The 15,196-nt window shown below is 35.5% G+C and overlaps 3 protein-coding genes across 3 annotated transcripts in view; 2 read left to right on the top strand and 1 right to left on the bottom strand.

The window, feature by feature from the left end:
- The first annotated feature begins 388 nt into the window (after positions 1-388).
- LOC111607997 (C-type lectin domain family 4 member C-like) lies at positions 389-4,558 on the top strand. The gene is made up of 8 exons (XM_023330148.1): positions 389-543; positions 1,055-1,114; positions 1,504-1,569; positions 2,351-2,431; positions 2,844-3,008; positions 3,219-3,364; positions 3,456-3,553; positions 3,697-4,558. The coding sequence occupies exons 1-8, from the start codon at positions 486-488 to the stop codon at positions 3,845-3,847; spliced, it is 825 nt and encodes a 274-aa protein (XP_023185916.1). The 5' UTR covers positions 389-485; the 3' UTR covers positions 3,848-4,558.
- Positions 4,559-5,008: 450 nt separating this feature from the next.
- gpatch4 (G-patch domain containing 4) lies at positions 5,009-8,795 on the bottom strand. The gene is made up of 8 exons (XM_023330139.1): positions 8,737-8,795; positions 8,030-8,108; positions 7,875-7,948; positions 7,709-7,801; positions 7,079-7,198; positions 6,888-7,000; positions 6,370-6,420; positions 5,009-6,040 (listed from the first exon to the last, which is right to left on the bottom strand). The coding sequence occupies exons 2-8, from the start codon at positions 8,106-8,108 to the stop codon at positions 5,419-5,421; spliced, it is 1,152 nt and encodes a 383-aa protein (XP_023185907.1). The 5' UTR covers positions 8,737-8,795; the 3' UTR covers positions 5,009-5,418.
- Positions 8,796-13,515: 4,720 nt separating this feature from the next.
- Positions 13,516-15,196, top strand: part of LOC102238209 (multiple epidermal growth factor-like domains protein 10) — a 62,379-nt gene continuing 60,698 nt past the window's right edge. Inside the window, exon 1 of the mRNA XM_023330327.1 lies at positions 13,516-13,679. The gene's annotated coding sequence lies outside the window, so the exon portion shown is untranslated. The remainder of the gene's footprint in view (positions 13,680-15,196) is intronic.

Here is a 15,196-nt window from a genome sequence, read left to right as displayed (position 1 = left end):
AGAAACAAACAGAAAGCAGAAACGGTTTGTTTTATTTCATATAAGTAGCTTCTGGTTTAAAAATTAAAGTTTTTTGTGTTTAAGTAAATTCAACAAACTCAGATTTGTTAAGGTAAGTGAAGTTATTTTAGTGAAGTTATCCTCACTAAAATTGGACAAGTTAATGTCACTCGATCTGTTAATTTACTGTTTGTGTGGATTTATTTGTTTAAACAAACAAGAGTGATGATAATATCTTAGTCAGGAAATGTTAAAAAGTGAGAATCATAAAACTGGAACATCTCTCCTGGCCGTTTTAATCAGAACAGAAAAGACAAATGGAAAACAAGACAATTTAATTAAACACATTTATCAGAAAATCTGTATTTAAAAAAGAATACATTGACGGTTTCTGTGGTTCCTGTTTTTAGAGGAACTTTCTGGTGAATTGTTGAGACGCTGCTATAAAAGCGTCTGCAGCTTCTCCAGTTCTGCAGGTTTCAGAGATGGCAGTGAATCTCGGTTCTGGAGGTTATGATAATCCCGTCTTCAAAGCCCGAAAAGGTGAGAAACAGTTTGGGAATATTTCTACAGGTTTATTATGAGAAGGAAAAAATGTCATTTATCTCTGATAAACCTGCAAGTTTACCATTAATTCTACTTTAATTCTGTTATGACATTAATATTACAGAATTATGAATAAAATAATTTAAATAGGGCACCAGATAATGTTCTATGTATTACTGTTTAATTATTAGTTACCTTCTTGTAGAAAAATCTGTTTTTGTTCCCCAGTAGGGAAATTCAGGTAGTGAAGTATAAACTTTTCATTTAAAAGTTTTTAATTTGTTTTAAACTGAATTTAAAAATAAAGAATAAAAATGTCTGTAGACCCAAACGCTCTGATTTTCCTTTTATTCTAAGTTGTTACTGACTTTTAAACCAAAAGTTTGTTCACACAACCAGAAGAAAAGTAATTAATAATGAATAAAATCAGAACAGAAAGTGATTTTATTATCTGCCTCCTTCATTTTCTGAAAATCATTTATTGTTGTTTCTTTGTTTTTACTTTCAGTGACAGATGTGAAAGTTTCTTCAGGCGACATTTATGAAAACCTTCGGAGAACTGAAAACTGTAAGAAACTGTTGGCTAAATTATTCTGACATATAAAACTGGAAAACTTTATGAAATAAATGTAAGGAATTAATTCATTGGTATTGATAGATAAATAGTTTATAACTGCTTTCTAAATAATTAGTCTAAAAACATTAAATAATCTGAGTTAAAAACAGGAAAACAAAGAACTTACAGAGAGGAAAATAATAATTTCTTCTTTTTAGTAATAAAATAAAAACCAGCTGATTGATTCTGTGTTGGTCTGTGTGAAAATCCTCTTAAGTTCAAAAATATTCATGTAATTTTATGATCATTGTGCTAAAATCAAGAGAGAAATAATCAAAACATTTATTTTTAATAATTTGTGTTTTATTATTTTGTGTCTTTATGTTTATAATTTTATTCAGGCGAACAGCAGAAACCAAAATCAAACTCTGACGTGACGCCCAAAGAAACTCCTGCTATGATGCCAAGTAAGTTTTAATAAATTCATTATAATCTGCTAATTATAAGAACCAGAACATTTCATTCAGAGGAGGGATTAACTAACCCTGTTAATCCATCAGGATTAGGCCTGTAATCTGTTTCTAGGCAGATTAACCAAACATCTGGAGGAGTTTCTTGGTTTAGGTTTGACTTTCTTCTAGGAAATAAAACTTAAACTATTTAAACCACTATTTACTTGTATCAGTTATTTTTATTAGGTTTTGGTTAAGTTGTTGTGAATCGTAAAGATTTATTTTGCTTCTTTGTCACATTTAAATATTTCACACAAATTTTATGTCAGACAAAGTTAATGTAAGAAAATACAAAATTTACATTCAAATGGGTTTTTACTCTTAATGGGCAACAAATCAGCCTGGATTAAAGTCTAAAGGTCATTGTGTTTTTACTGGCTGGGTGACCTTTGGTATTTTCTGAAATACTGTTTTAGTTTTATTATTACATTATTACATCAAAATGTAAAACTAAAATGTTTTGTGAAATATAAGAAGTGCTGAGGTCAGCTACTTTTCTCTTGTTGCTTTTAGAGATTTTTAAGGGTCAGTTTCATGTAAAATCAACCTTTTAAGTTTTACATCATGTTATAAAAACATTCCTGGAGTGTTACCTTGATTCTTTCATACATGTGTGAGAAATGATTTAATCTCCATGGTAACCACTCAGACGGCTGGTTGGACCAACAACGCTCTCTGTGTGTAACGTCTCTAACTGTTGTAGTTCTGTTACAGACGTCTGGTTGATTCTTCACAGACGTTAAAGTCCATCTGGTTCTGGTTTCGGTGGGGATCCTGTCCGTCCTGCTGCTGGTCAGCATCGGGTTCTTCTCCTGGGGTAAAAGTCTCTCTGTCTTCACAATCAGGTTCTTCAGGTCATTTTTCTCCAACAAAACAGCTGAAATTATTTCCATGTTGACAAACTTCAACAAACCTGCAAGAGCTGGAGCGCTTTCAGAAAAATGTAGACAGAATGAAGGAAGATTTTAATAAAAATAAACTTGTTAAAAGTAGATTTACATTAAAGCTTCGGCTAAAATTTTACTTTTGGACTTGAAACTGGTCGTTACCCAGCAGGTTGTTGCTAGGTAACCAAAGAGTTGATGAAACCAACATGTCCGTCTTGTAATCTGTATGAATTAATAATTTCCTATGAAATCTGTTACTGTTCTTTAGCTTAAACATTTTACAACAATAAAACTCATTGTATTGATTTTTTTTCTTAATAATCTTTTTCTTCTCATTTACAGCCGGTTGGAAAATGAACCAACTTGATGAAGCCTTCAAAAAACACTCAGCAGAGATAAAGGATCTGGGGGAAAAATCACAGAATGAAACTGAGAAACTGAACCAGAAAATCCAGTTGATCCAGAAATTCAACACCTTTCTGATAAATGAACACTGCAACAGCAGTGGTGAGTATCTAACTGACGTTTTTCCCAGGGCAGCGTGAACGTTTCACAAAAACCCAACATAAGATCAAATAAATGTAGCTCATTTCTAATTATAACTGACAAACAAGAATCAATAATTACTGATAAAGTCTCAGTGTAACAGTAGAACTATGATACAAAGGGAAACTTTTTTAAATAGTATTTAGTATTGTACTTATTTTCTGTCTCCAGAGTGTTTGCTGTGTCAGACGGGTTGGACCTTCTTCAATGAGTCATGTTACTTTCTCAGTAAAATTTCTCTGACTTGGGATCAAAGTCGTCTGTTCTGTCAGTTTAAATCTGCTGATCTGGTTATTATTAATAATCTGCAGGAACAGGTGATTCTGACACAATCATGTTACAAATTCAGATTTTAAATATGGGATAAAACTCTGTTGACTTGATCATTTTTAATGTTGTAATTAACAGAAATTCATTTATGACAACTTGAATTCAAACTGCTGGTTGGGGCTGTATAAAAGTGGGAACGACTGGTACTGGGTTGATAATCGTATCGACACACTAAGGTAAGAGATTTCACACACAGAAGAAACATAATAAGAAAAATAAATTAAAAACATCTGTTACATTTCATTGTGTTAAATTATCTCTGTCAAAATAAATTATATTTGATTTTATACTTCCTGATGTTTGTGTTTTTCATTTAAAGGTTCTGGAGGTTGTCTGACCCACAGTTTTATTCATATGCACTCATACTATATCGATCGGTGAATCACACAGTGAGTTGGGCCTCAGTACCAAATACATACTCCTCCTACCCCCTCTGTGAGCAGAAAGCCTTCAAAGTGTCTCTAAATTAACTCTGTTTCTATTTCCTCCTTTTTCTGCTGCAGTTTTTCCAGATCAGCAGATTTTATATAAATAATCAAAATTTTCTCTAAAGTTTAATATAAATATATTTAGTTTTTATTTTCTGTGGCATTTCACTATTCAGTCAGTATAAATGTGTTCTGTCACATTTATACTGTTTTTGTGACTTAAAAAAATCCAAGAATTAAAATAATTTAACTCCATATATTTGGATACACTTTTTTCATAGAGTAAATGTTAATTAGTGACATTTTTCTTGATTTACTGACATTTGATATTTAAGCTGTTCATTAATGACACTATTAATAATATTACATCAAGTTTATTAAAGTCTGTGTGGCCATAAATCCTCCACCTTAAAAAATTATTGTTCTTTAATTCAGTTTGATTTGTTTTATTGTCCCATTTAAAGTGATGCAAATTAAAATAGATTTTCATAGTTAATTTTTTGTGATCATGATGACAGAAACATTAAATGTTTTAATATTAGGCTGTTTGTGGATTTTCTAACAAGTTTAATATTTTCTTTATTATAAAATTATTATTATTGACCTCTAAGACAAAACTGTAAAGTCTGGACAGGATTGCAAAAGCAAACTTTGATTTAAGGTCAATTATTTGATTGTAATTGAAAATGAATTTTAAAACTTTTCTATATAGAAACATTTTATCTTTGTTTTTGAAATAACTTATGATAAAATGTTTCATTATTTACTGTATTTCAGTTTGAAATGTTTATGCTTCTGTTTGTTTTCACTACATGATTGTAATCAGTTAGTTTATGATTGTTTGCTTGTTTTAGCTTCATGATGTTTATCTGCAGATAAAATAATAAAACTCATTTAATGACGTCGTGTCTCAGCCTGTCTGGGTCCAGATCTGCCTCAGAAAACTGAAACAGGTTTGACTCTGACTGAGGTCGGGTCGGGTCGGGTCGGTTCCCCTCTCACACCACCAGACTCCAGCAGAGACAGACTGAGACTACAAACAGCCCTGGACTTTGACTAGACCGGCCCACAGGAATCGGTACTCTGAAAGTTATCAACACCTGGAATCAGGACACAAAACGACATTTAAGCTAAACCAGCACTGATGCAGATTAATGTAGATTGTAGAAATGTTTTTATTCCTGTTATGCAGAAACTGCAGCTCAACCTGAATAAACAACAAAACTGTTTTTATGAATCCAATTGATCTAATCTTATAATCAATCTTATTAATAACTGTTTGGTGGAAATGCTGGTAAAATAAATGAGGTTTATGTAAATCATTGATGCTTTGTGAGGGCAGAGATAATTTCATCAGAAAGTTTCACATTTATTTCATAAATCTAAACATTTTTCTAGATGTTTCCATCAGTGTAATTCTGTTTTCATCGATATTAAGTCCAGATTTCATTCTGACGGTTCGTTAAAAATCCAGGAATCCAGAGAAAAGCAGCTTCACTTTCTACCAGCAGAGATAGAAACCATTAAACTGGTTCTGTGACCTGTTAGGTTGGGTCGGGTTCAGGTATCAGAACCGGACCGTAGTTCCAGGTCGGCAGATCAGAACCAGCGTCTCAGTTTGACCCACCTTCGCTCTTCTTCTTCTTCTTCTTTGGAGGAAGCTCCTCATCATCAGCAGGTTTCTCCATCACCGATTTGTCCTTCCTGCTTTTTTTCCTTCTCTGCTTCTCTGTTGCCATGGTAACCTCTACTTCCTGCTGGGATCTGCGATCTGATTGGCTGGATTGTCCAGAACTCCGCCCAGTTTCTGCAGGGTCAGCATCATGCTGAGCAGATTTCTTCTTCTTCCTGTTGCAGTCAGAGGGAAGCGGCTCAGTTTCCTCTACAGACGGATTTCCTCCATCTTCTTTCTGATCCTCAACGTTTCCTCCAATGACCAGCTCTTCTTCTTCTTCTTCTGCCTCTCTTCCTCCCTCCGTTTTAACTTTCCTCTTCTTTTTCTTCTTCTCTGGTTGAAAACCTGCTTCAGGACTTTCATCACCGTTCAGTTCACTGCAGCTCTCTGTGCATTTCTTCTTCTTCCTGCGGTTCGTCTCCTCCGGATGAGTCGCTGTGTCACAAACAACTGGAGAACTTCCTGTTTGGTTCTTTTTTCCATATTTGGTCAGGAACTCTGCTTCCTGCTGCTCCAGTCTGGCCAGCTTGGCGCTCATGGTCAGCCCGTGCCGCGCGCCTCTGGGAGCAAAACAACCACAGGATTCATAAAGAAACGTTGGCGCTTCGACCTTTTATGGCGGCGTGTTAGGACCGTGTAGATTTAAAAGGACATTTTTGACAAAAAACGCACATTTTGAAATTAATCTCTGAAATTTTTTAGAAGAAACTTGAAAAGCTGAACATTTTCTAAATATTCAGAAATTTCCAAGTTTTTTATTTTTTTTTATTTTCTGAGATTAATTTAAACAGTTTTTTGATGGAAATTCACTTTTTTCTATCCATCATGGCCCTGAAACGCCGTCGTATTCTTTAGGATTTTATCCATTTTGTTTTAATTTTCAACTTACTTGTGAGCCGTTCGTCCTCCACAAACCTTCATCAGATCAGCGTCTGAAAGTCTGAAGAAAAAGTTAGATTTTAATCTGAAAACCTGAAATATGAGTAATTAATTAAAACAGCTAGAACCCATAAATCCCATGAATTTATAAAAAGTATTTCTGGGCTTTATGGTTTTACATCCTAGATCCAGAACAAGTTAAATTAATGTTTTCCCTTTAAACTTGACACAAACCCATGATGGGTTTTTTCTATTCATTTTTTTTTTTTGGATTTTTTCCGGTTATTTTTCTCCGACCTGAGGAGTTTCTGTTCTGCTCAGACTGATTGAAATCTTTAGTATGTTGCTGATTTCAGCAGCAGGAACTGGAAACCAGTCAGGATGAAGGGAAAGATGAAAACAGCATGTTGGGAAAAAGCTTCTTTCATGTTGGGTGTCAAATTCCGAAGAAAAAAGTAATTTATTTCCATTTTAAGTTTCACATGAACTGGAAATAAACTGGGATTCAGAGATAATAGAGACGTTTACCTGGTGGTGCTGGACAGATCCAGTTTCTGCTCCTCTTCCTCATCTGAGCTGCTGCTGTCTGAACTCGGGGCCTTCGGCTCCGGCTCCTCCTGACCGGACAGCAGCGTGGCCGACTGGAACAGACCAAGACGTTTTTCCCTGTAACGCTGACCTACGACCCCGGAGCTCCGCCCCACAGACAGAACCTTTACCTTCACAAAGCGGCCGTACAGTTTGGATTTGTTCTGCAGGAATTTCCGAGGCTTTTTGTTGGAGATCGCTCCCTCCTCTTCCTCACCTTCCTCAGGCGTCTTTTTTAATCTGATTCCATTCTGAAGGAAACAGAAAAGTTTTCAGACTCGATTTGGAAGCAAAATATGACGACGTATCAGGGTCACTGTAGATAGAAAACATATATGTGGATTTCTGTCAAGAAAGTCAGAAATTTTGATGTTTATGTCAGAAGTTTTCTAGAAGAACAAGAATATTTCTGGGTTTGAAAAGTTCAAAATTTAGTCGAAAAATAAAATCTCAAATTTTCTAGAAAAAAAAAACAACATGGAAATTTCAGTGTTTCAAAAGGTGAAGATTTTTGAGTTTTTGTAGCAAATTAGATTTTTCAAACTCAAATTTCCACATTTTTTTCTAATTTTTTATTTTTAGCTTTTTGGTGGAAGTTTTCAGCTTTACTGCGCCGTCGTCACAAAATGTTTAATCATAGTGAGACAAAGTTTTCATTCAGCTGATGGGGATAAAACATGAATAATCTCAGAAACCTACGGCGCTCCTTTGAGGACATGAGGGGGAACTTGTCGTGACCTGATGTGTGACCTTTGACCCACCTGGCCGGCCTCCACCTGCAGACTGGACGAGGCTTTATTGAAGACGTGATCCCACCAGTGGAAGCTGAACTGCTCTCCTTCCCGGTGGCCGATCTGAAGGAACAAGCAAAGCTCCTGGCTCTGATTCCTGCAGATGTTTAAAACCCAGATCTGCTGCCGGACTCACCCCTCCTTTGTCACATTTGACCTTGACCTTTATGGCCTCTGATATGCCGTTCTCCGCTCGGCCCAGTCCTTTCCCTGGAGAGAGAGCGGACCCAGTAAGACCCAGACTGGTGACTGTTACCTGCTGGTTTCTGATGGTGTGGACGTCGCTCTCACCATGATCCCAGCCGTGACTCAGGAGCAGCTGCTCTGCAAACTTCAACCCTCGGCTTTTCTCCTGCTCAGCTTCAGCCATCTGAGAGGAAACGTGACGCTCAGCTGGAGAAACCAACGACTTAAACACATTCACAGCTGAAACTGGGCCTCATTTAATCTGCTTACTTAGTTACTGCAGAACAAACTGCAATCCGAACATTTCTGGCACCAATATTCACATCGACACAGGAAAATCCTTTTCTAGGAAAGTTTTCAAACTTTTGCAGCAGCACACAGACAAATCCTCCAGAACCAAGCGATTTGATTCAGACACAGTTTTACTATTCAGTCTGTTTAAATGATGTGACTGACAATAAGAAAAGACCATGTAAACACACAGATCTAGTAATATTTCTAAAAACGTGGCTCAGTTTATCACTCAGTCATTAATAATCACAGGAAGCTCCGGAGGTTCTGCACCGGAAAACGGTTTGAATAAAATGCGTTTTACTTCAAACAGCAGCAAAACATTAGATGTAGCTTCAGATCCACTTAAACTGACAGTTTTAGGGATGAACTCAGAGCTTTGCCCTAAAATATAAATGATTGACGTCATCTAAACATGTCCGCCATCAGCAGCATCCAATCAGATCGCTGCATTAATCCCTAAAAAAAACCTCAACAATAAAACCGGCTTCATGTTAAAAAGCAGAAGATGTTTAACGGACCTTTTCTTCACGTCTGTTTTGTTGAAGTTTCCTCACCCGGTGGAAAAACCACGTGTTTCCTGAATGAAACCGGAAGTAGATTTCTTCTTCTTCAAACGCCGGGACGCTTTACCGCCACCTACTGGAAGCCACCAGGAACGATCCCAAATGAAGACGGAAGAGGGATCTTTGTCCAAATGTGCCAAAAATTATTCTCAATTAATGGTAAAAACTAGCCGTTCAAAATATTTTAATTATAATAAAAATATCTGAATATATGTGAATATTATTGAATATATTAAAAGGCAACTCAAGTACTGAGTAACTGATGATAAAATTGATTTAATGTTTTTTTTTTTAATAATATAGATAAATAGATGCAGCTTGATAGAAGGATAGTTATGTGCAGATTCTGGCATTTTGAAGACGAGAATTAAAAAGTTTAACAATTTTTAAAATAAATTTGTTCCAACATCAAATTTATGAAACACATATTTATATTATGGGATGCCGTTTGTAAAGTTACACAGTAAATTAACAATAATAATTCGGTTTATTTGACATGTCATGAAGACAAAAATGTCCGCCAAATAAAAGGTTGTTGGTGCATTTCTATGCTAAATAAAAATATATAAAACTTCAAATATATCACAACGAGATATTAATTCAGAAAGTTTTGAGAATAAACTTGGAAAAACTCGCAGCTGAAAAACTTTTAATATAAAAAAATATGGTTGGATGAAATTTGTGATCTTACAACAAACTGTCAGCAGGTGGCAGCATTTCTTACATATGTGGAGGTGATTCATCTGATAATTAACACTAATGACTGCCTTAAAGTATCAGAACACAAACAAAAAGTTTATTTTTACTGTTTCACTGTAAAAGTCCAACTAATCCACCTGCTTTGTTCTCTGTCTGATCAGATTATTTGAGATGCAAAATCAAAATGAAAAGCATTGTGTGATTTTTCAAGAAAATAAATATAATGGTTTATTATAGATAAAACTCACAGAAAACAAATTTCAAGGGTTAAAGCTGCGTTGTGTAACTTAGAAAAAATGCATATATTTTTACATATTTATGATGTCATAACAGGATATTATAATCTATGAAAAGATCAGTCTCTTCCATCTCTGAGCTGTTATCACCGTCTGAAGAAATAAATTATTCCCGACCAAAAACAACCAATCAGATCCAGGAGGAGGGGCTTAGCGCTGTCAGTCATCCTCATGTACTTGCTGCTAATTGTGCTATTAGTGAAGAAACAAATTACAGTTACAGGGAAAATATTTATCGGTGTCATCGGTGGGAATGCACTGACTGGATCTTTAGCATTCATGACAGACTCTGCTAGCTGGAGCAGGTTGTGTTAGCACTAATGATGTTTATTAGCGCTGTCAATCAATATAATGTACCTGCTGCTAACTGTGCCATTAGCAGAGAGACAACTTACAGTTACAGGAAAATGTACCTGCCATTATCGGTTGCTATGCTAACTGGGCTCAGCAAGGAGGGGTACAGAGGAGGATGATTAACAGCGCTAAGATCCGCCTCCTTGTTCTGATTGGTTGTTTCAAGTTAGTATTGGGAGAAGGGAGAAGAGCTCAATATTTTCACAGATTGTTTGTCTCATACAATAATGTCATAATATAATTACAGTTTCAACAAATATGTAAAAAAAAAAAAGTTACTGCAGCTTTAAATGTTTTTTTTTTTTTATTTGTAAAGCCGACCGTGTTTATCTGGTCAACCAGCAGAAACCAGTCAGGCTGAAAAGTTTCCAGGATTAGGAAATCGAGCTAATCTGAATGTTAGGAATGAAGACAGTCACACCCAGAACGGCTCAGCTGTGGGAGAACGTCTCTGAAACCAGTTAACCCTGCTGGTTGTACTGGGTCGTTCTGGGTGTCTGACAGGAAATGGACCAGTTTCCTCCTGAACTGGTGTCCATACTGGGAGGACGTTTCCTCCTGAACTGGTGTCCATACTGGGAGGACGTTTCCTCCTGAACTGGGAGGACGTTTCCTCCTGAACTGGTCTCCATCCAGCGCGCTGTCGAAGGTGACGCCATGTCAGTGACGTCCATCACAGCGTCTGGGTAAAGAAGATAAACGCTTCAAACGATTCGTTGGTTTTGACTCAGTCAGTAAAAATCTCCAGACTGAGAGCAGAAAAGAAAAAACATTTTAACATTAGAGTGGATTAAACCAAACCTACAAAATGCTACAAAACATTAACAAACATCAACTTTATAATGTTTCAATAATAAAAATTTATTCTATTTAATTAGCATAAATGTTGCCTCATACCATCTGATTTTAGAGTTTTGTGGAAGGAAACTTTATTATTATTATTATTATTATTATTATTATTATTATTATTATTATTATTATTATTATTATTATTATTATTATTATTATTATTATTGTTGTTATTATTATTATTATGACTTTATTCACAGGTAAAACAGTTTTCATCACAATCTTCTGTTTTGATTGTAAGAAAATATGTAACAATTGATAGTAATCACATAAAATTTCATTTTGGTTCCACAGTTCTTGTATTTTTTTATGGACGGTTAATTTGGTGTTTTTCTTGTCAGAAACTTTTCCATTTCTTGCTTGTTTGAGGCACAAATGAAATAAGAAAAAAGGTTTAAATCAAATTTTCTAAGTTTTATTTTATTTTTAAAAAGACTAAATAACAGAAAACTCAAATTTTGCTGAAATTTTTAAGGTAAAAAAATTTAAAGGATTAAATTTTTACATTTATTTTTGCTTTTCTTTCATCATTTTCTCTTTCATTTCTGAGGCTCCCATGGCGCCCCCTGGCGGTCCCACTTTGAATAACACTGAATTGGATCCACAGCATGGAGTCCCAGTTAAACTGAGCTGGTCGGTCTGGGAGTCCAGTGGAGAAAAATCAATCCCAGTTAGAGAAAATTTCCAGTTAAAAAGACAAGTCTTGTTTTTTGGTTCTAAAGATAAAAAAAGACTTTAGAGAAAGAGATGATGCCTTCAAAGACACGTCTGTTCCCAGGACATCTCTGTATTTTCCTGTTCTGATCTGATCCTGATGTTTTGGATGATCTAGAAAACTGAAATTAGACTCTGTCCACTTTAAACATGGAGGACAGCGACGACTGAAAACACTGAGCTAAACGTTTCTATTGTTACATTTCAAATTAAATGGTGGGAAATTTGTGCTCTTTTAATTCAAATTCTCCACAAATTGGTGAACTTCCATCTTATAAAATCCCAGCAGTCTTTAATTTATATTTCTGTCACAAAATGTTAAAAAATAGCAGGGTGCAAATACTTTAGCTGCTGATGTTTCCTCCCGTTGAGTTTGTTCTGGTCAGACGATTAAAGAGCCAGAGGACCGTAAAGATGAAGTTTAATAAAGTTTATTTAGAGCCAACAGCAGCAGGAAACATGGAAACATAAATCCAGAGTTCAGTTAAACTAAAATGTGACAAGAACATAAACTCAGGACCTCACAGAAGATCCGACCCGGGAGGAAAGGAGAAAACCTGCGACTGAAAACCAAACCACAGCAAATCACAGGGAATGAAAAAAGAGCAAATTTACACAAAACACTCAGAAAATTTTAAATGAATCCCAGAGATTTCCTGCAGAAAACAAGAACATTTCTCAGTTTGAAAAGCTGAAAATTTGCTAGAATTTTTTTAGATTAATTTCAGAAATTTCTTTGAAAAATCAAGAAAATTTCTGAATTTGAAAAGTTGAAAAATTGCTAGAAAAGAAAAAAGCTGCAAATTTCAGAATTTCCAAAGGTAAAATTCTCAATTTCATAACTTCAAAGATTTTGTTTTTTTTTCCAGAAAATTTCACAGATTAATGTCAAACTTTCTGAGGGTTTTTTTCTAGCAAATTTTTGGTTTTCCAAACTTAAAAATTCCTTGATTTTTTCCATTTTTTTTCTTGCACTAAAGAGTTTGAAAAATAAAAAAAATTGCTCGATGAAACTGCTGAGAGAAATCCCAGAAGAGTTTTAGAAAAAAAATTAATTTTTGGGTTTGAAACCAATTTGTTTTTAATTTTACAACTTTCAACTTGTGAAATTCAGAAAATTAGTTGCTTTTTTTTTTTTGTGGAAAATTTCTAAGATTAATCTCAATATTTCTGAGTTTCAAAAGTACAAAATTTGCTGGAAAAATTTTTTTAATTTCTGAGTTTCAAAGGTGGACAATTTTATAAATTTTCGAAAGTCAAAGATATTCACCCCCCCCGCCCCCCCCAAATTGACTTTTACAACTCAGAAATGTATTTTTTATTTTTTTAGAAAACGTCTGAATTTTTTAGAGGAAATTATTTTTTTCTATCTGCAATGACATAAAAAAAAACGTCGTACAATCAGGAGAAATTATATCCAGAAATAAAAAAATAAAAAATAATACGTTCAAAAATAAAGAATCATACGTTCATATAAAAGAGGAAAAATATAAAAAATGAACATATTTACCTCAATTATTCTTAGAAAACATGATTTTCTTCTTATCTTGTAAATAAATTGCTCTTGTTCACCTGTCAGAAAGCAGCTCTGTTTTCCAGGTATTTTCCCAGCGGATCATTTAATCTGTAAAAATTCAGAGTGGAGATAAAAACAACAATCAGGCCTCCTCCTCCTCCTCCTCCTCCTCCTCCTCCTCCTCCTCCTCCTCCTCCTCCTCCTCCTCCTCCTCCTCCTCCTCCTCCCAGGACCCCCCCTCTCTCTCTCTCTCTCCCTCCCCCCCCTCTCTCTCTCTCTCTCTCTCTCTCTCAGTCCCTCCCCCGGTTGATGCTCGGCTCTATTTCTTTTCACTTCTTAATGTTTACTCGGACTTGCAGCTTCTTTGACACCGAGATTCGTTAGAAACCGGAACCGAACGGGCCGTTTTCTCCTCGGTTCGGTTATGAACTGAGCTCCCTCCGACCCGGGCAGCTGTTGGCCGACTTTAGGTGAGTAAATTCATTTTTTGAAAGCGAAGTGAAGCTGAAATGTGTTGTTTTTATTGTTCAGCGTGAGGTCAGCGTTGGCTGCTTTACTGCAGGAAAAATGATGGGAAATAAAAACCAAAAACTGGGAACTTGCTGAGCTGAAGAAACGTGATGCGCTGGCAGCTTTTATTTCAGTAGTTAAATAACCAGGAAAACCCTAAAATAAAATGCCTTCGCACCGAAATGGATTTGTTTAATCTGAAACTTCAAAGTTAATTACAAGTTATATTTTGTCTTTATTTACGGTCGCTATGAGTTATCCTGTCCAGCTGCTGTCCTGAGATAATGGACTCTAAGTGTCTTAAAACTGAAAAATTGGCTTTAAAGACGTTTGGCTCTTTAGATGAAACTCAGAGAAACTGTCCTATTAAAGTCCGGCGGTGGGAAAAATGTTCCAGCTGCTTTTTGTCCATCATGATGGGTTTAAATCTGTTTCAGTGCTTCTCTCTCACACCGAAGAGGGATTCTTTATTTTTTAATTTTTTATTGACTTCATGCAATCTGCTGGACTTCCTGGATGCTTGGATTGACAGTTGTTTCTAAAACTGTTTAAATTGAATATTTGATTTGGTTTTGAATGAGATTGTTTTGTCTTTGGACTTTTCTTGGATGAATTTAATTGATTTCATTGAGTTCAGACTGAGTTGGTTCAGAGCCAGAGCCTGCTGAAGCGTTTTTGGGGCCCTGAGCAGGTCTGGATTTGGGGCCCATTTTCTACTTAAGTTAATTGAAATTGTTTTGAAAAATCCTGAATTTGAAGTTTTAATAAAAAAATAGTAATACAGTTAATTTACAGCTACATTATTGTTATGAGACAGGAAATCTGTGAAAAAAAAATTGAGCTCCTTTGCTGTTACCTTGTTGTGAATGCTAAGGCTAGTTAGCAGCAGAGCCACTGATGATGGCGGATAAACTGTTTTCATGTAATTGTAAGTTGTTTCTCAGCCATTAGCAAATTTATTAGCGACTACCTGAAGTTGATTGACAGCGCTAAGACCAGCCTCCTGGCTCTGATTGGTTGTTTGTGATGCATTTCTTCAGACGGCAGTAGAGCTCAGGACTTGGAGGAGATTGATCTTTTCACAGATCATCTCATAAACATACATAATAAATATGTAATTCTGCAGCGCCCCCTGTAGGCTTGGAGTGGACCAGGATGTGGTTTAATTTACACTGATGTGATTTGGTGCTGTATGTAAACAAAGTGAATTTGGCTGCCCCCTACAGGCGGGTTCAAGGTGCAAATCTTAACGCTGCAGCAACAAAACACGACTCACAGCCCAAAGTGGAACATTTTTGGTTTGATTTATTTAAAAGAAAAGCAAAATAATTGGATTAAAAATGTGTTCAAAGCCTATTAAAGGTGGAGGAAACAGGAATGGGAGACGTAGACCGTAATGTTTGTCACAATATTTTGGGAAAACGTTACAAAAGTTAAGATAATAAGTTTTTAAAAAATCCACTGTAGTTTCTTTAAT

The sequence above is a fragment of the Xiphophorus maculatus genome, chromosome 3 (assembly GCF_002775205.1).
Source record: "Xiphophorus maculatus strain JP 163 A chromosome 3, X_maculatus-5.0-male, whole genome shotgun sequence".
Taxonomy (NCBI): Eukaryota; Metazoa; Chordata; class Actinopteri; order Cyprinodontiformes; family Poeciliidae; genus Xiphophorus; species Xiphophorus maculatus.
The sequence above is the reverse complement of the archived record's forward strand: the minus strand, read 5'-3'. Positions and strand labels throughout refer to the sequence as shown.

Excerpts from the sequence above, each read along its gene's own strand:
- LOC111607997 (XM_023330148.1), top strand. The coding sequence starts at position 486 with ATGGCAGTGAATCTCGGTTCTGGAGGTTATGATAATCCCGTCTTCAAA. Across the intron at positions 544-1,054 it reads CGTCTTCAAAGCCCGAAAAG|TGACAGATGTGAAAGTTTCT; the intron begins GTGAGAAACAGT and ends TTTTACTTTCAG. Across the intron at positions 3,365-3,455 it reads TTAATAATCTGCAGGAACAG|AAATTCATTTATGACAACTT; the intron begins GTGATTCTGACA and ends TGTAATTAACAG.
- gpatch4 (XM_023330139.1), bottom strand. The coding sequence starts at position 8,108 with ATGGCTGAAGCTGAGCAGGAGAAAAGCCGAGGGTTGAAGTTTGCAGAG. Across the intron at positions 7,949-8,029 it reads GAGTCACGGCTGGGATCATG|GGAAAGGACTGGGCCGAGCG; the intron begins GTGAGAGCGACG and ends CTCTCTCTCCAG. Across the intron at positions 7,802-7,874 it reads TCAAATGTGACAAAGGAGGG|ATCGGCCACCGGGAAGGAGA; the intron begins GTGAGTCCGGCA and ends TTGTTCCTTCAG.